Source organism: Ranitomeya variabilis, chromosome 6 (assembly GCF_051348905.1).
Source record: "Ranitomeya variabilis isolate aRanVar5 chromosome 6, aRanVar5.hap1, whole genome shotgun sequence".
NCBI classification, from domain to species: Eukaryota; Metazoa; Chordata; class Amphibia; order Anura; family Dendrobatidae; genus Ranitomeya; species Ranitomeya variabilis.
In genome coordinates, this window is record NC_135237.1 from 423,135,946 (window position 1) to 423,155,315 (window position 19,370).

Consider the following 19,370-nt stretch of genomic DNA (forward strand, 5'->3'; position numbering starts at 1 on the left):
CATTTAAATTCTATGCCTGATTACCTATTTAGACAAAACAACTCTTGTTTACTTATTATGGGTATATAATAATTCATTTATAATAACATAAGATTGCCTTTTAGTTTTTTTCTCTGTTGCTGGAGATCCCCTTTAACACTATAAATGGAAGCTCTTTAAAGAGGTGGTTCACTGCACTGTATAACGTCCCCACTGATTTAAACCTTGTAAAGAAGTATTTTTGTAAATACCTCTTGTTGCCATCTGTGCCTGTGTGAGGCGCTATCACTGACCGCTCACTCGGCATCATGTGACCCCGGATCTCGTGCATTCCCCCAGGCGGGACCCAGTTGTGTGCACTCTCCTGATTGACTGGGCTGTGGGCAGAGTTTCACCGCACCTCACAGACCAGTATCCATCGCGTGCTTTCCCTCTCTCCTGTGCTTTCATTATCCGCAAGTGCACTGGATACTGGGCTGTGACGTGTGGTGAAACTGCCCACAGCTCAGTCAATCGATAGGGGTGCGCGCGACTGGGTCTTGTCCAGGTGTTGCACGGGGATCTGGACCTTAACGTGACATCAGCGGCAGCTGATGGCGGGTGAGTGGTCAGGGATCGCACTGCTCACAGACACAGGTGGCAACGAGAAGTCTTTACAAAAATGCTTATTTACAAGGTTTAAATTGGTGGGGGCATTATATAATGTAGTGGGCATCCTCTGTAAGTGGAACTCTAGAAATCATCCCATGCTGTTACTCTCCTGATAGGCCTGTCCAAGAAAATGCTTGTAGTTTGCAATTGTCCTAGAGCATCTTTTCTTGGTAGTCTGTATTGTGCCCTTCATCTGCTGCTCCTCCTGGAAATATGTTAACAAAGTGACATTTTTGTGATACCAATTACATTGTCTGACCGTGTCAGAGCATAGCGCCCTTATCCATTATTGATTTCATTATTTCTCATTTATACAATAGGGAGGAAATATCCCTTGGTGTATATCTGTGATTGTGTGTCCTTTAACGTGTACGTTTGTGTAAATCCAATGATGATATATTTGATTGCCTCTGTTGCATTAGATCATACTTTCTCTTTGTTCTAGAATATGTTTTATTCAGCTGGAAAGAACTACTTGCTCAGGATGTGTAATGGTAAGACCCTCTATATAGTTGCGGAATAATCAATGATACATGCGGAAGCACAATTTGAATTGTAATAAACTTTTGTGGATTCATCGAGTCCTCTCTTTCAGATCTCTTAAGAAGACTTTCTAAATCTCAAAATACTGTATTCTGTGGAAGAATTCAGCTGTTCCTCGCACGCCTGTTTCCCCTCTCAGAAAAATCTGGTGAGATTCAGATAAAGAAAATATATGTATGTATGTATGTATGTATGTGTGTGTGTGTGTGTGTGTGTGTATATATATATATATATATATATATATATATATATATATATATATATATATATATATATATATATATATATATATATATATATATATATATATATATATATATTTTAGAATTATTAGTTAAGAAGTATAATCTTGTCATATAAATCTCAAAGAGTAGTACCTATGATGAAAAATAGCCTTTTCTTTTTTATTATTTTACTATACACATACAGTTATATGAAAAAGTTTGGGCACCCCTATTAATCTTAAGCTTAATGTTTTATAAAAATAGTTTTTTCTTTCTCACCTCATTGGGGGACACCGGTAACCATGGGTGTATGCTGCTGTCACTAGGAGGCTGACACTATGCAAATAAAGAAGTAGCTCCTCCCCGGCAGTATACACCCTCCGACAGGCATCTCAGTTTTTGCTTAGTGTCTGTAGGAGGCGGACCTGGATCTAACCCCAGATTCGCATTTCTTTTACAGGGATTTGTTTTGTTTATTAACCTTTTCCCTTTCTTTTTCAGATTTTTCCTTCAGGTAACAGGGTGCAGTTTTCTCACCCTGTTTTCCCCACTTTGAGCGACCGAGAGGGCAGTGTGGTATCACCCACATCGCACCCTCTCGGACCCGCTGGGCAGGACTTTGTCCCCTGTCACCCATTCGGGTGTTCAGGGTGACCTTCTTCTCGGTGGCCGGTCCTGCCCGTTTCCCCTCCTCATCCCTCTCCTCGGAGTGGGCTGAGAGGAAGACGGCGGTCACTTCCAGTGACCCTCTCCCCCTGGTTAGGGGTCGACGCCGTCTTCTGCGCCGGAGAGTTTGTGGCGCGGGAAGGAGGACTTCTTCCAGGACCCTCTAGTCTACAAGGGATCCTGATGGTTCCTCATCTCCAGGTAAGGGATCTTCAATCAACAAAGCCCCCGCCCCCTTCCTTCCCTCTCCCTGCCCTGCAGCAATCGCCATATAGCTTACCAGGCTTCCCCTGTGATAGGAGAGAGGGTCGCATTTTCAGGCGCTGGGACGCGCTAAACCACGGGGAAAGGCTTCACATTAACGCCGGCATTCTTTCCCTCCTTTTTATTTAAACTTGCAGGCGCGCCCGGCATTTTTTTCTCTGTCTCTCCCGGCTTTTCTCGATTTTTGGCGCTTGAGCGCCCTCTCTTGGCGGCCGGCATTATTGCGGCCATGAGTTTTTTCATCTCCCGGCTTTTTCTTCACTTTCTTTTTGGCGCTTGAACGCCCTCTGGTGGCGCCCGGTATTATTCCGGCCAGGAATCTTTCAGTGCTGTTGGGGGCGTTTCTTCTGCTTCCCCCTTCAGCGCTTGTGCCCGCCCACAGCGTCGTGTTGTCTCAGCGCTCTTTTTACTGCTTCCTGCTCCCTGTCAGCGTCTGCTCACCGCGTGGGACAGAAGTTTTTCGGGGGAACACAGGCAGCTGCCGCTGTCACTGGTTTTTCGGCAGGCTCAGCGCTACTGCTCTCTCGGGCTCTACTCCTCCCGGCAGTACTTTTCCGCTCCAGGACAAGGTAATATCCACCTATGTCCGACCCCACCCCCGGCCTTTGCCACTACGGCCATCCATTACGCCTGCGCTCACTGTAAGAAAAAGTGGGCCTCAGGTCAGCCTTCACCCTCCTGCCCGTCCTGCTTTCCTCCCATCATGTTCAAGACAAACGGCTCACTCTACCCGGGCTGTGGGAGCTTCCTGGGCAGTTCGTCACCAAGCTTCGGCCTCGCAGGTTTGCAAGGCCGCAACGTGGTCATCCATTCACACCTTTGTAAAATTCTACAAGGTGCATACTCGGGCTTCTGCGGATGCGAGCCTGGGTAGGAGGATACTGCAGGCGGCAGTTTCTGACCGGCCGACCTAACTCCTCTTTTTCTGCAGAATATCCCACCCTAGGGACTGCTTTTGGACGTCCCATGGTTACCTGTGTCCCCCAATGAAGCGAGAAAGAAAGAGGGATTTTTGGTTCTTACTGTAAAATCTCTTTCTTGGAGCCTTCATTGGGGGACACAGCACCCTCCTTTGAAGTTGTACCGTGTTGGCCAATTGGCCGTTGTTGTGGGTTGGTACATAGGTTGAGTTTTATATTAGGCTACGTTCACATTTGCGTTGTGCGCCGCAGCGTCGGCGCCGCAGCGCACAACGCAAACAAAAACGCGTCAAAACGCACGCTAAAACGCTGCGTTTTGCGCCGCATGCGTCGTTTTTGGCCGAAAGTTGGACGCAAAAAAAATGCAACTTGATGCGTTTCTTGCGTCCAACGCTTGCGGCCATGCGGCGCAAAACGCAGCACAACGCATGTCCATGCGCCCCCATGTTAAATATAGGGGCGCATGACGCATGCGGCGCCGCTGCGGCGCCCGACGCTGCGGCGCTGACCGCAAATGTGAACGTAGCCTTACCTGTTCCTACTACTGCCTTTGCACCAACTGAGTTGCCTGGTGCCTGTCGGAGGGTGTATACTGCCGGGGAGGAGTTACTTCTTCTTTATTTGCATAGTGTCAGCCTCCTAGTGACAACAGCATACACCCATGGTTACCTGTGTCCCCCAATGAAGGCTCCAAGAAAGAGATTTTACGGTAAGAACCAAAAATCCCTCTTTTTGCAACAGCTATTTCAGTTTCATATATCTAATAACTGTTGTACACAGTAATGTTTCTGCCTTGAAATGAGGTTTATTGTACTAACAGAAAATGTGCAATCTGCATTCAAACAAAATTTGACAGGTGCATAAGTATGGGCACCTCACCAGAAAAGTGACATTAATATTTAGTAGATCCTCCTTTTGCAAAAATAACAGCCTCTAGTCGCTTCCTGTAGCTTTTAATGAGTTCCTGGATCCTGGATGAAGGTATTTTTGACCATTCCTCTTTGCAAAACAATTCCAGTTCAGTTAAGTTTGATGGTCGCCGAGCATGGACAGCCCTCTTCAAATGATCCCACAGATGTTCAATGATATTCAGGTCTGGGGACTGGGATGGCCATTCCAGAACAGTGTAATTGTTCCTCTGCATGAATGCCTGAGTAGATTTGGAGCGGTGTTTTGGATCATTGTCTTGCTGAAAGATCCATCCCCTGCGTAACTTCAACTTTGTCACTGATTCATTAACATTATTGTCAAGAATCTGCTGATACTGAGAGGAATCCATGCGTCCCTCAACTTTAACAAGATTCCCGGTGCCGGCATTGGCCACACAGCCCCAAAGCACGATGGAACCTCCACCAAATTTTACTGTGGGTAGCAAGTGTTTTTCTTGGAATGCTGTGTTTTTTTGCCGCCATGCATAACGCCTTTTTGTATGACCAAACAACTCAATCTTGGTTTCATCAGTCCGCAGGACCTTCTTCCAAAAAGAAATTGGCTTCTCCAAATGTGCTTTTGCATACCTCAGCCGACTCCGTTTGTGGCGTGCTTGCAGAAACGGCTTCTTTCGCATCACTCTCCCATACAGCTTCTCCTTGTGCAAAGTGCGTTGTATAGTTGACTGATGCACAGTGACACCATCTGCAGCAAGTTGATGCTGCAGCTCTCTGGAGGTGGTCTGAGGATTGTCCTTGACTGATCTCACCATTCTTCTTCTCTGCCTTTCTGATGTTTTTCTTGGCCTGCCACTTCTGGCCTTAACAAGAACTGTACCTGTGTTCTTCCGTTTCCTTACTATGTTCCTCACAGTGGAAATTGACAGGTTAAATCTCTGAGACAGCTTTTTGTATCCTTCCCCTGAACAACTATGTAGAATAATCTTTGTTTTCAGATCATTTGACAGTTGTTTTGAGGAGCCCATGATGCCACTCTTCAGAGGAGATTCAAACAGGAGAACAACTTGCAAGTGGCCACTTTAAGTAGCTTTTCTCGTGATTGCATACACCTGGCTATGAAGTTCAAAGCTCAATGAGGTTACAAAACCAAAAAAAAGTGCTTTAGTAAGTCAGTAAAAAGTAGGTAGGAGTATTTAAAACAAGAAAATGATAAGGGTGCCCATACTTATGCACCTGTCAAATTTTGTTTGAATGCAGATTGCACATTTCCTGTTAGTACAATAAACCTCATTTCAAGGCAGAAACATTACTGTGTTACTGTGTCCAACAGTTATTAGATATATGAAACTGAAATAGCTGTTGCAAAAAAAAACATTTTTTATAAAACATTAAGCTTAAGATTAATAGTGGTGCCCAAACTTTTTCATATAACTGTAAAAAAAGCATTTTGTGACTACACAGCCTGGAAGTGATCTATCTTCCTTGAGCATAAAGACCCTGTTCAGGATGTGACGTGAATCTGCTGCCAGGCACGGTGTTACGTGCTCTTCTCAATATCTTCACTCTTCAGTTGTTTCACACTTTTTTGTTAAGTATATAATTCCACATGTGTTAATTCATAGTTTTGATGCCTTCAGTGTGAATGTATAATTTTCTTAGTCATAGAAATACAGAAAAACCTTTGAATGAGAAGGTGTATCCAAACTTTTGGTCTGTACTGTATATATGTGTGTGTATGTATGTATGTGTGTGTGTATGTATGTATGTATGTATGTATGTGTATATATATATATATATATATATATATATATATATATATATATATATATATATATATATATATATATATATATATATAGTACAGACCAAAAGTTTGGACACACCTCCTCATTTAAAGTGTATTTTCATGACTGAAAAAATTATACATTCTCACTGAAGGCATCAAAGCTATGAACTAACACATGTGGAATTATATACTTAATTTCAGTTATTTTACACTTTTTTGTTATGTCTTATATTTTATGTTCTTCAAAGTAGCCACCTTTTGCGTTGATGACTGCTTTGCACACTCTTGGCATTCTCTTGATGAGCTTCAACATGTAGTCACCGGCAATGGTCTTCCAACAATCTTGAAGGAGTTCCCAGAGATGCTTAGCACTTGTTGGCCCTTTTGCCTTTACTCTGCGGTCCAGCTCACCCCAAACCATCTCGATTGGGTTCAGGTCTGATCTGGTGACTGGAGGCCAGGTCATCTGGCGTAGCACCCCATGACTCTCCTTCTTGGTCAAATAGCCCTTACACAGCCTGGAGGTGTGTTTGGGGGTCATTGTCCTGTTGAAAAATAAATGATGGTCCAACTAAACGCAAACCAGATGGAATAGCATGCCGCTGCAAGATGCTGTGGTAGCCATGCTGGTTCAGTATGCCTTCAATTTGGAATAACTCCCCAACAGTGTCACCAGCAAAGCACCCCCACACCATCACACCTCCTCCTCCATGCTTCACAGTGGGAACCAGGCATGTAGAGTCCATCCGTTCACCTTTTCTGCGTCGCACAAAGACTTGGTGGTTGGAAACAAAGATCTCAAATTTGGACTCATCAGACCAAAGCACAGATTTCCACTGGTCTATTGTCCATTCCTTTTCTTCTTTAGCCCAAACAAGTCTCTTCTGCTTGTTGCCTGTCCTTAGCAGTGGTTTCCTAGCAGCTATTTTACCATGAAGGCCTGCTGCACAAAGTCTCCTCTTAACAGTTGTTGTCAAGATGTGTCTGCTGCTAGAACTCTGTGTGGCATTGACCTGCTCTCTAATCTGAGCTGCTGTTAACCTGCGATTTCTGGGGCTGGTGACTCGGATACACTTATCCTCAGAAGCAGAGGTGACTCTTGGTCTTCCTTTCCTGGGGCGGTCCTCATGTGAGCCAGTTTAATTGTAGCGCTTGATGGGTTTTGCCACTGCACTTGGGGACACTTTCAAAGTTTGCCCAATTTTTCGGACTGACTGACCTTCATTTCTTAAAGTAATGATGGCCACTCGTTTTTCTTTCCTTAGCTGCTTTTTTCTTGCCATAATACAAATTCTAACAGTCTATTCAGTAGGACTATCATCTGTGTATCCACCAGACTTCTGCACAACAGAACTGATGGTCCCAACCCCGTTTATAAGGCTAGAAATCCCACTTATTAAACATGACAGGGCACACCTGTGAAGTGAAAACCATACCCGGTGACTACCTCTTGAAGCTCATCAAGAGAATGCCAAGAGTGTGCAAAGCAGTCATCAAAGCAAAAGGTGGCTACTTTGAAGAACCTAGAATATAAGACATATTTTCAGTGGCTTCACACTTTTTTGTTAAGTATATAATTCCACATGTGTTAATTAATAGTTTTGATGCCTTCAGTGTGAATGTACAAGTTTAATGATCATGAAAATACAGAAAAATCTTTAAATGAGAAGGTGTGTCCAAACCTTTGGTCTGTACTGTATATACTGTATATGTAATATATGTAATATACACTGTGTTCCAAATTATTATGCATACAGAGTTTAGGAGTGATAAGGTTAGAATTTTTTTGCTTGCCATTTAAACTCATTGATGGTGATGTGTGTCAGGGCTCTTTATATCACTGAAAGCAATTGCAGATACCTGTGCAAATTAGTTTAGCAGGTGTGTCCAAATAAAGGCAAGACTACTTAAGAAGGTTGTTCCACATTATTAAGCAGCCTACATTTTTTGCCAAAATGGGAAAGAAAAAGGATGTGTCGGCTGCTGAGAAGCAACAAATTGTGGAGTATTTAGGTCAAGGCATGACTACAATCAACATTGCCAAGACACTTCATCGTGATCATCGCACAATCAAGAAGTATGTAGCTGATTCCCAGCACACACGTGTGCTTGCTGATAAGGAAAAATTGAGGACTCTTTCCAATAGGCAATTGCGTAAGGCTAAAAGAGCAGCTGCAAAAATGCCTTGTCACAGCAGCAGACAAGTTTTTGAAGCTGCTGTTGCCTCCAACGTCCCCAGAACAACAACATACAGGGTCCTTCAGAGGTTTGCAGCTGTGCGAAGGCCATCCTGTCGACCACCTCTATCCACTGCACACAAGCAGTGGGCCAAACGATACATGAAGACTGACTTTCAAACTGTTTTGTTCACCGATGAGTGCCGTGCAACGCTCGATGGTCCAGATGGATGGAGTGGAGGATGGCTGGTTGATGGACACCCCATGAAAACACGGCTAAGGCGCCAACAAGGAGGAGGTGGAGTAATGTTTTGGGCTGGAATCATGGGGAGAGAGATTGTCGGCCCCTTTATGATCCCTGAAGGGGTAAAGATGAACTCCATAATTGATGTGGAGTTTCTAAAACAACACTTCCTGCTATGGTTCAAGAGGAAGAACCGTGCTTTCCGCAGCAAGATCATTTTCATGCATGATAATGCACCGTCTCATGCTGCAAAAAACACATCTGCGTCTCTGGCTGCTATGGGCATAAAAGAGGACAAACTTATGGTGTGGCCACCATCTTCCCCTGACCTCAACCCCATTGAGAACCTCTGGAGAATCATCAAAAGGAGTGTCTATGATGGCGGGAGGCAGTTCACATCTAAGCAACAGCTCTGGGAGGGTATTCTGTCCAAATGCAAAACAATTGAAGCAGAAACCGTCCCAAAAAACTGACAAATTCAATGGACGAGAGAGTTCAGAAGCTTCTTTCAAACAAGGGGTCCTATGTGCAAATGTAACATCACCTAGAATAAAGTTTTCACTTGAAAACGGTTTGATTTAATTTTGTAATAAGCTGATAATGCTTATAACTTCACAATTGACCATTTTTTTGTTCAAAATAAAAAAAAAAAGGTTGAAAACTATGCTGTGCATAATAATTTGGAACAAGCATTTTGAGTGTTTATTTTTTTAAAAAAGATGCTGTTTTCATAGGCAGTTTGTTCCAAAACGTTGCAATTATACTAGAATAGTAGATGACTGGAAAATAACAATGACTGCAATTCAGATAGGTAATTTAGACAAAATATGAGGAAATATTATTTGCATAATAATTTGGAACACAGTGTATATTGGATTAAGTGCACATTCGTCACCTTCCTCACCTTTTTTATACTACATATACCTTTTATTTTCCCATCCTTCCTTCCTTCCTCTTTACTGTTCAATTAAGTGATTTGCTGTACCAATTATTTGGCACCTAATTTTTGGATCTATTGATTTAGGTCTATATTTTCCTATACAAAGTAGGGCTTACAGGTGCTGGCCCAATGTTACAGCATAGAATGCTGTCTATATGTTCCCAGTGCGCTCTCCATGAAACAAAAAATTACTTGCCTACGGGACTGTCCAGTCCTATGGTTGTCGCTGGTCTTGCTCCTCTCTTCTATTTTTATATGGATGACTCGGTCTACATCATCCACACAGTGTCCTCAGCATCGTACTCCTGCTCAGACGCACTACTCGTCTCTACCGAGGGCAGAGCAAAGTATTGTAGTGTGCATGCGTCATCCCTCTTTGGCCTTTCCTCATGAATGCACATTACTACTTTATATGGGAAAAACCTGATGGCAGGTTGCCTTTGAATAAGTTACCTATTACTGACAGATTTTCTTTAACAGCCAATATCACTATTAGATGAATAACCTCTTCGGTCTCATACTGTGTGTTACTTTCCCATATTTTGTTTTAAGGCTTGAATTTGCAAAGTCAGTTCAACTTGGAGAATGTCACCGTTTTTAATGTCAATGAACAGGAGAGCACTCTGGGGCAAAAAGTAAGTGATTACATCTGTGACCGTTTTCTTTTCAGCTCTGTTGCCGTTTTTGTGTTTAATCTTCTCTATAAATTGCAGCAAGTGGAAGAAAGAGAAGATGGAATGGAGATTGAGGAAGGTGAAATGGGAGACGATGAGGTGCCTAACAGCTCGTAAGTCTTTACCCATAAGAGATTTGGGAGTCGCACCTGCCTGCAGTGGGGTAACCGAAAGCCGCACCACTACACTGCAGAAAAAACAAATGCAAAAATTACATTTGAGATTTGCTGCAGTTAAGTATGTAGCTTTTCTTTTGTGAAAGCGATTTGTAGTGGGCCACAAGTATGGGGCTGCCACAGCATTATTGGGATTTTAACATATAAAAGTCTAGAAAATGTGGCAAAAAAATCCTTTAGGCTGGAACTACACTTCCAATTATTTATTTTTGTACAAAATCGTAAAGCATTAGCCTTTCCTTTATACCTGTCTTTCTTTTCGGATGCACTCCTGGCCTTGGCTCAAACTGATATATGTCAAGTCTCCAGTGGCCACTAGACTAAAACTGTGCTGGCCCGTGTATGAGGACAGGGTATGGCCCACCAGTTGGAGCCATCACTTTTTACCTAGTGGCAGGGCATATACTTCCCAATGCTATTAATGGAAAAGCTCATACAACAAGGTCATGGAGTCATCAATGTTTAAAATTTATCGTACCTTATTTTGTTTCAACCATTTTTTTTTCCCACCAGTTCTATTCCAATAGATTACAATCTGTATAGAAAATTCTGGTCTCTACAGGACTTCTTCAGGAACCCCATTCAGTGCTATGACAAAACTTCTTGGAAAACGTTTCTCAAGGTAAATGTTTTTTTGTATATAATGGATAGCGCTGTATTGGTGATCCTCTGTCTACTGCAGCGTGACTTTATATTTAGTGCTGAGGTTCAGGTCGAACTCATTATCTTGCATCTTCTTGTCATAGTTCTCAGAAGAGGTTCTGCAAGTTTTTAAGAGTTTCAAACTGGATGATACACAAGCATCACGGAAAAAAATTGAAGAGCTGAAATCTGGAGGCGAACATGTTTATTTTGCCAAGTTCCTAACAAGCGAGAAGGTAACGCCCAACTAGTCTGCTGGTGCTTTACATGGTGTCTGCGTCCTATGTTCTTCCAATATGTTATTTTGAAATGACACTTATGCTGTAACTTACACTGAGTAATTCACTTCAGGGCGTTGTATGGAAATATTTTTTTAAAATGTAACCAGTAAGAAACAGAAAGGTTATTCGGTTACCGATCCTCCACCTCTTCTCTTGTACTGTTGCATGGGTCCCCCAGTTGGTGTCCCAGCTTCTACTTTCTGCTCGTATTGCACACTAACACTGCAGGTAATCATTGGTTCCATGCTGACCACTGCTGACAGTCATATATCCGAACACCCAAAACAAGACCTAACGAGCCCAACAGTGTACATCCTGTTTTGTTTGTAAGGACATGATTGCTGAAGGCTCTGATTGGCTCCAACGGTTACGTGCAATACTAGCCAGAAAAAGAAGGCAAGCTAACAGAGGGAGACCCATACAGCTGTTATAGACAAGTGGCAAGACCACAACGTTGTTACAATAAAGTGTGACAAATGTTTTTCTACCTAACATTTAGGTTTTCCATTGTAGTTAATGGATTTGCAGTTGAGTGACGGCAACTTTCGGCGACACATTTTGGTTCAGTATCTCATATTGTTCCAGTACTTGAAGGGCCAAGTAAAGTTTAAAAGGTAATCCAGATATGTAGAGTTCTTCTCGTGTGAACTTGTGTTCTTGAATGCTATTCTGTTTTATCCATGGACCTGGGCCATCAAAAGTTATCCAATTTGGCTTGATAAAGATCAAGGCCAAGACATGGGTATATGCCAACATGTGGTATTACTGCAGCTTGATACATTGATTATTAAATGATGGTTCGTATTTTTGTGTTTTTTATAATGTAAATTTGCTGTTTACCTTTAGTGCTCGATTAATTACAGCAGTTTTGGCAGAATTCTAGTGTAAATTGTTTTTTTAAGTTGCAACTTATAGTTGCGGAAAAATTTTGCAACTTTGTAATTTTCAATCCAGTTTCTTCCAGCTCTGCCAAAATGGATGAACTGTGACTATCCCTATGTCTGAAATCTTACTCCAGTCAGGGACTGGAGTAAAAATTTCTGGCGAGGCTCACATAGGTGCATGCCACTTGTTAGACGCTCCTGATTCATTAAGAGGCACATTCCTCCTAATCAATCTGGAGTATCTGACTCCTACACTCCCCCTCTTCGAGACAGATGAGAAAATCACCAGCATTGATGAATCGGGGCCTTTGTGCAATTCACCATGCCGCTTTAGGATATACTAGCTGCAGGTGCGCATCTACATGGATGAGATTTGGAAAGAAAACTCCTCTATAATGCTGCTACGGCTGTACCCTGCGTATCCTTTACCTAGAATATCCAATTACTAATATCCGTAAACTTAGGAGAAAATAACTTTATTATTTTCCAGCTCAAATTATATTTTGCTGGAGGAGCAGTCACTCTGGATTGAAGAAACTACCAAACTTGTTCACCAGGTTTGTGGTATTTCTATTATGTTTTAGTAAGCTAGTCTAAAGTCTGAAACCATAGCTAATGTCTTGTACCTACTTTTATTCCAGTTACTTGGGGAAATCCCTCCTGCTGGAGACAAATTTTCTAAAATGGTGGAGGTGAGTAATAGCCGATGCAATAACCATGGAAGCTGGCAAATCACATTGTGGAACTTTAATGTCTTAAATCTCATTTTTAGCACATACTCAACACCGAAGAAAACTGGAACTCTTGGAAGAATGAAGGCTGCCCCAGCTTTGTGAAGGAAAGGTATGTCAATTTGTAATGTCAGATCACGTAGCAATTTTACATTATAATTTGTTAACCCAGTATCATAAAGTCTCTAACATTTAATTCAGCAATTTGCTTTTTTCTTGTGTTTTTTTTTTTTTAATCAGACAACCAGACAGTAAACCATTGAAAATGGCAAGGAAACGACCGGCTCCTGAGGACTTTCTAGGCAAAGGTTCAAGCAAAAAAATTCTAATGGGAAAGTAAGATTCTAGATATTTCTGCCTCTTAAGATGCCTGTTTTTTTAGACAAATTACTTTGTAGCCTTTTCAGGGACTTTTTGACTAGTAAAGTTCGGCATCTGTACACACCTACTGTTCGGGCACGGACACCGAACACGGACTTCACTAAGAAGTCGGTGTTACTCTTCGGGATCGGCTCCCCGAACAGTTACTTTCGGTCACTGCTGTCGGCTGATGGGACCACCTCTCCCATCAGACGATGCCTGCTGCCGCTAATAACAGCGAGAGCAGGTGGCGTCTGATGAGAGTATTAATCAGCCGATGCTGTAAATAATTAAAAAAAAAAAACCTGTGTGGGTTCCCCTGTATTTTTGATAACCAGCTGGGCATAACTCCTCAGCTGTCAGCCTTAGCAAGGCTGGTTATGAAGAATACAGCGGTCCCCATGCAGGTTTTTAAATTACTTAAATAATTTAGAAAAGCGAGGTGGGGTCCCCCAATTTTTGACCACCAGCCAAGTTAAAGCAGACAGCTGGGGGCTGGTATTTTCAGGCTGGTAAGGGGCCATGGATATTACCTCCCCAGCCTAAAAATAGCAACTGACTGCGTCCCAGAAAAGGTGTATCAGATGTGCCATTAGTCTCTTTGCACGGCTCTTCCCACTTGCCCTGTAGCGGTGGCAAATGGGTTCACATTTGTGAGGTTGATGTAACCTTTGTACTGTCTGGTGACATCAAGCCCACGGATTAGTAATGGAGTGACTTCTATAGGACACCTATCCATTACTAATCCTATAGTTGTATGGTAAATAAAGACACAGCAAGTACAAAGTCCTTTATTTGAAATAAAACAAAACACACTTTGATATTTTTAAATAAAAAAGTAAAACACAGTTCTACTCGCCTAACGCTGATGTCATTGAATCACTTGTCTCCTGTAATAAAACAAAAAAATAATAAAAACAACTATCCCTCACCTATCCGTCGTTCTGTCCAACGTTGTAATCCATGTCTGTGGGATAAACAGTTTTCAACCTGGACGGTACCAAGATGCGACCATCCAGGCTGAGAGCCACTGGGGAATGATCTGCTGTGAGCGCAGCATCAGTGAGTAGCGATGACCTTATCGAAGTAACTACAGGTCACTGAGGCTGCGTTCCCAGCCGGGCTGAACTGCAGTGACCTACCTCCGGTGAGATCACCGCTAGCACAGTGAGAAAAAAATCTCAGGGTGGAGAGGCGAGTTCACCACAGTTCAATTCTTCCGGTGAACTGCAGTGAACTCTCCTCTGCACTGTGAGACTTTTTCATTCATCAGTGGTTCTCAGCCTGGACGGTCGCATCTTGGCACTGTCCAGGTTAACAACTGTTTATCCCCTGGACATGGATTATACAAAAGTCACATCAACCCCACAGATATGTACCCCACTTGACACCGCTATCGGGCAAGTGGGAAGAGCTGGGCGGCTGCCTCTGTTATTTTTAGGCTGGTGGGGGGAGGGGCAATATCCAGCCTAAGAATACCAGCTCCCAGCTGTCTGATTTAGCTTGGCTGGTTGTCAAAAGTGAGGGGGACCCCATGTTGTTTCTTTTATTTATTTAAATGATTAAAAAAACAGCGTGGGGACCTTTCTATTCTTCATAACCAGTCTTGCTAATACCGACAACTGAGGGTTGCAGCCCCCAGCTGTGAGTTTTGCCTGGCTGGTTATCAAAAATAAAAATGGGAACCCAAGACATTTTTTTAAAATTATTTAAAGTCTCACGGTGCAGTGCTGAGCTCAGAGAGTTCACCATGAGAAAGTTCTCACAGTGAACTCTGAGCTCAGCGCTGATCCGTGAGACTTTCTCACTGAGCGAGCTGTTATCTCACAGAGATCACTGCAGTTCATTTGCCTGGCTGGGAACACAGCCTCAATGACGTGCAGTAACCTCGATGACGTCACCACTAGTCATTGAGGCTGGGCCATCGCATCTTGGTACCATCCAGGTTGAAAACTTTTTATTCGGACTCCCATGACAACACCACGAGAGGGGATCCGCCCTTCAGGAACAGGAAACTTACAGATACAAAAGGGCGGCACCTCTCCCACGCATCACTTGGTTTCCTGTTCCTGATGACACTGGTTCCTACAGCTGCCTACAGGACATCGGATCCCAGGTCTGGCCGGTCAACTCCGGTAGCGGGGGGGTTTCCTACCTCGACCAGTATGGGGGTCCTGGAAGTGGTCCTCGATGCACGGCAGTGAGCGAACAGCATGGAGCGGGGTCCGGAGGATCGCAGTCTCCGGAAGTATCCGGCGCCGGGTGAGTATGCTCCCTAGGTCCCTGTGGCTCCCGCCATGCGGGTATGTGGGCTCCATGCTGCATGTTTCGGGTCCGGCGGGGATGGCGTGGCGCGTAGTGGCTCTTTCCTGGGCGGCCTTTGACGCGTTCTTCATCATCGGGGGTCCGCCGGGTTACGTTGGGGGGTGGAGCAGGCAGGCGCTTCCAAGTCACTGCTGCCGGCATCCTTTCTGCGCATGCGTGAGACCTCCTGATGCCGGGAAAATGGCGGCCGCTATTGGTGGAGACCGGAGCCCTGATTTTGAGTCTCAGGTTGCTGAGACCTTGGCACCTGCGGAGGCGGGAGATGCTGGGGAGGGGCACCACATCACCTGCTGACCCAGATACCGGGGGGAGGTATATATGGCCGGCATGCAGGATAGATCATGCTTCTGACCCATTTGTTACAATGGAAGGTGAGATGCAGCTACCACAACAGGAGGAGGTTGCTAGCCAGCACTCTACACAGTAGCCTCGGGCCCGGCAGAAAGCACGGGATGGTGCAGGTCGTGGCCAGTTGAGTGACCGATCCAGCCGCAGGAGCTCTTCCAGACGGGAGTTGGTAGTATCAGCTGAGAAATCCCACCCTCCCTCATAATCTGGAACCTATTTCTGTAGACACTGGTAAATGATCTTCATGAATGTTCACTCAGTGATGCAGCCTTCCCCTTATGTTTTCATTTTTAGGGGAAAAAAATGTACGGTAGGGCAAGGTCACCAAGAATGCGCCCTCTGTGGATGCCCCCTACCGGACTCTTGTCCAAAAAAGTTATGCCCCCCCTGTATCCAGCAGACGGTGGCAGAAGAGATTCCTAAATTCACCACAAGTTTGAAGGACATCATAAGGGCAGATGTGAGGGAGTCTATAAAATCCCTGACTCAAGGGGAAAGTTCCAGGCGGATGGATCTTTCAGAATCAGATTTGTCGGCTGGTTGGAGGGGAAATGAGGATTCCTCTAATTCGTCCCCCTCAGCTTCTTCATGCGAGGAAGACTCGGGTCGTTTCTGCCTGCCCCTAGACTACATGGACAAACTTGTAAAGGCGGTTAGGGGAACAATGGGGAAAGTAGAGCCCAGGACAGAACTGTCCATGCAGGACGTCATGTTCAAGGGATTGGATCAAAGGAAGCGTAAATACTTTCCCTTGAATGAAAAAATTCAGACACTGTTTCTCCGTGCGTGGAAGAGGCCGGAAAAAAGGGGCTCCTTACCTCCGGCCCTCAAGCAGAGATACTGCTTTGATGACCCGGCCGTTAACACTTGGGATAAAGCCCCTAGGTTACATGCAGCGGTACCCAAAGCATCAAAGAAATCTTCCCTTCCCTTTGAAGACATGGGGACCCTGAAAGATCCCCTAGACAGGAAGGCTAGGGGCTCCTTCCGGGTCCTGAAGTGAGGTGGCTTGCTGGCGCCTGCTCCGAGCAGGCGCCGGAAAGCCTCCTGCACTGCCTGTCAGATCGCTGATCTGACACCGTGCTATGCAAAGTGTCAGATCAGCGATCTAATCTAATATAGTGATGTCCCACCCTGGGACAATGTTACAAAGTAAAAAAAAAAAAAAAAAAAATTGAATGTTTAAAAAAAATAAAAATCCCCAAATAAAGAAAAAATAAATTTTTCCCAATAAATCCATTTATGTAAATAAAAAAAACAACAATAAAAGTACACATATTTGGTATCGCCGCGTCCATAACGACCCGCTCTATAAACCTATCCCACTAGTTAACCCCTTCAGTGAACACCGCATAAAAAATAAATAAAAAACGAGGTAAAAAACATCTTTATTATCATACCGGTGAACAAAAAGTGGAATAACACGCGATCAAAAAGACAGATATAAATAATCATGGTACTGCTGAAAACGTCATCTTGTCCCACAAAAAAAAAGCCGCCATACAGCATCATCAGCAGAAAAATAAACAAGTTATAGCTCTCAGAATAAAGTGATGCAAAAACAATAATTTTTTTTTATGTAAATAAAAAAACAAAACAATAAAAGTACACATATTTGGTATCGCCGCGTCCATAACGACCCGCTCTATAAACCTATCCCACTAGTTAACCCCTTCAGTGAACACCGCATAAAAAATAAATAAAAAACGAGGTAAAAAACATCTTTATTATCATACCAGTGAACAAAAAGTGGAATAACACGCGATCAAAAAGACAGATATAAATAATCATGGTACTGCTGAAAACGTCATCTTGTCCCACAAAAAAAAAGCCGCCATACAGCATCATCAGCAGAAAAATAAACAAGTTATAGCTCAGAATAAAGTGATGCAAAAACAATTATTTTTTATATAAAATAGTGTTTGTGTAAAAGCGCCAAAACATAAAAAAATGATATAAATGAGGTATCGCTGTAATCGTACTAACCCGAAGAATAAAGCTGCTTTATCAATTTTACCACACGTGGAACGGTATAAACGCCCCCCTAAAAGAAATTCAGGAATTGCTGTTTTTTGTTCATTATGCCTCCCAAAAATTGGAATAAAAAGCGATCAAAAAATGTCATGTGCCCGAAAATAGTATCAATAAAAACGTCAACTCATCCCGCAAAAAACAAGACCTCACGTGACTTTGTGGGCCAAAACATGGTTAAATTATAGCTCTCAAAATGTGGTGATGCAAAAACCTATTTTTTGCAATAAAAAGCATCTTTTAGTGTGTGTGACGGCTGCCAATCATAAAAATCTGCAAAAAAAAACGCTATAAAAGTAAATCAAACCCTCCATCACCCCCTTAGTTAGGGGAAAAATAATAACATTTTAAAAAATTGTATTTATTTCCATTTTCCCATTAGGGTTAGGTTTGGGGCTAAAGTTAGGGTTAGGGTTGGGGCTAAAGTTAGGGTTTGGATTACATTTACGGTTGGGATTAGGGTTAGGGGTGTGGTTAGGGTTATGGTTGGGATTAGGGTTTCAGTTAGAAACAAACAGGGGTTTACCACAACATATGGAGTATCAGCGTACTCAGTACAAATTGGACAACAATTTTTGGGGTCCAATTTGTCCTGTTACCCTTGGGAATATAAAAATTTGGGGGCTAAGATATCATTTTCATGGAAAAAAATATTTTTTATTTTCACGGCTCTGCTCTATAAACTTTAGCGAAACACTTGGTTGTTCAAAGTTCTCACAACACATCTAGATAAGTTCCTTGGGGGGTCTAGTTTCCAATGTGGGGTCACTTGTGGGGGGTTTCTACTGTTTAGGTACATCAGGGGCTCTGCAAATGCAACGTGACGCCTGCAGACGAATCCATCTAAGTCTGCATTTCAAACGGCACTCCTTCCCTTCCGAGCTCTGCCGTGCGCCCAAACGGTGGTTTACCCCCACATATGGGGTATCAGCGTACTCAGGACAAATTGGACAACAACTTTGGGGGTCCAATTTCTCCTGTTACCCTTGGGAAAATAAAAAATTGTGGGCTAAAAGATCATTTTGTGGAAAAAAAATATATTTTTTAATTTTCATGGCTCTAATTTCTAAACTTTAGTGAAACAGTTGCGGGTTAAAAGTCACCACACATCTAGATAAGTTCCTTTAGGGGGCCTTCTTTCCAAAATGGGGTCACTTGTGGGGGAATTTCCCCTGTTTAGGCACATCAGGGGCTCTCCAGACGCGACATGGGTTCCGATCTCAATTCCAGCCAATTTTGCATTGAAAAGTCAAACGGCGCTCCTTCCCTTCTGAGCTCTGCCATGCGCCCAAACAGTGATTTACCCCCACACACGGGGTGTCAGCGTACTCAGGACAATTTGCACAACAACTTTTGGGGTCCAATTTGTCCTGTTACCCTTGGGAAAATAAAAAATTTGGGGCGAAAAGATCATTTTTTGTGAAAAAAATATTTTTTTTTTACGGCTCTACATTATAAACTTCTGTGAAGCACTTGGAGCTTTAAAGTGCTCACCACACATCTAGATCAGTTCCTTACAGGGTCTACTTTCCAAAATGGTGTCACTTGTGGGGGGTTTCCACTGTTAAGGCACATCAGAGGCTCTCCAAACGCGGCATGGTGTCCGATCTCAATTCCAGCAAATTTTACATTGA

General features: G+C 43.3%; 1 protein-coding gene across 1 annotated transcript in view; it reads left to right on the top strand.

The window, feature by feature from the left end:
• Positions 1 to 19,370, top strand: part of THOC1 (THO complex subunit 1) — a 65,287-nt gene that overhangs the window by 10,659 nt on the left and 35,258 nt on the right. The window contains exons 6-16 of the mRNA XM_077270327.1: positions 1,076 to 1,124; positions 1,226 to 1,321; positions 9,837 to 9,919; positions 9,998 to 10,071; positions 10,648 to 10,756; positions 10,881 to 11,012; positions 11,571 to 11,671; positions 12,432 to 12,498; positions 12,583 to 12,633; positions 12,714 to 12,784; positions 12,913 to 13,008. Coding sequence (XP_077126442.1) covers positions 1,076 to 1,124; positions 1,226 to 1,321; positions 9,837 to 9,919; positions 9,998 to 10,071; positions 10,648 to 10,756; positions 10,881 to 11,012; positions 11,571 to 11,671; positions 12,432 to 12,498; positions 12,583 to 12,633; positions 12,714 to 12,784; positions 12,913 to 13,008 — 929 coding nt within the window. The remainder of the gene's footprint in view (positions 1 to 1,075; positions 1,125 to 1,225; positions 1,322 to 9,836; positions 9,920 to 9,997; positions 10,072 to 10,647; positions 10,757 to 10,880; positions 11,013 to 11,570; positions 11,672 to 12,431; positions 12,499 to 12,582; positions 12,634 to 12,713; positions 12,785 to 12,912; positions 13,009 to 19,370) is intronic.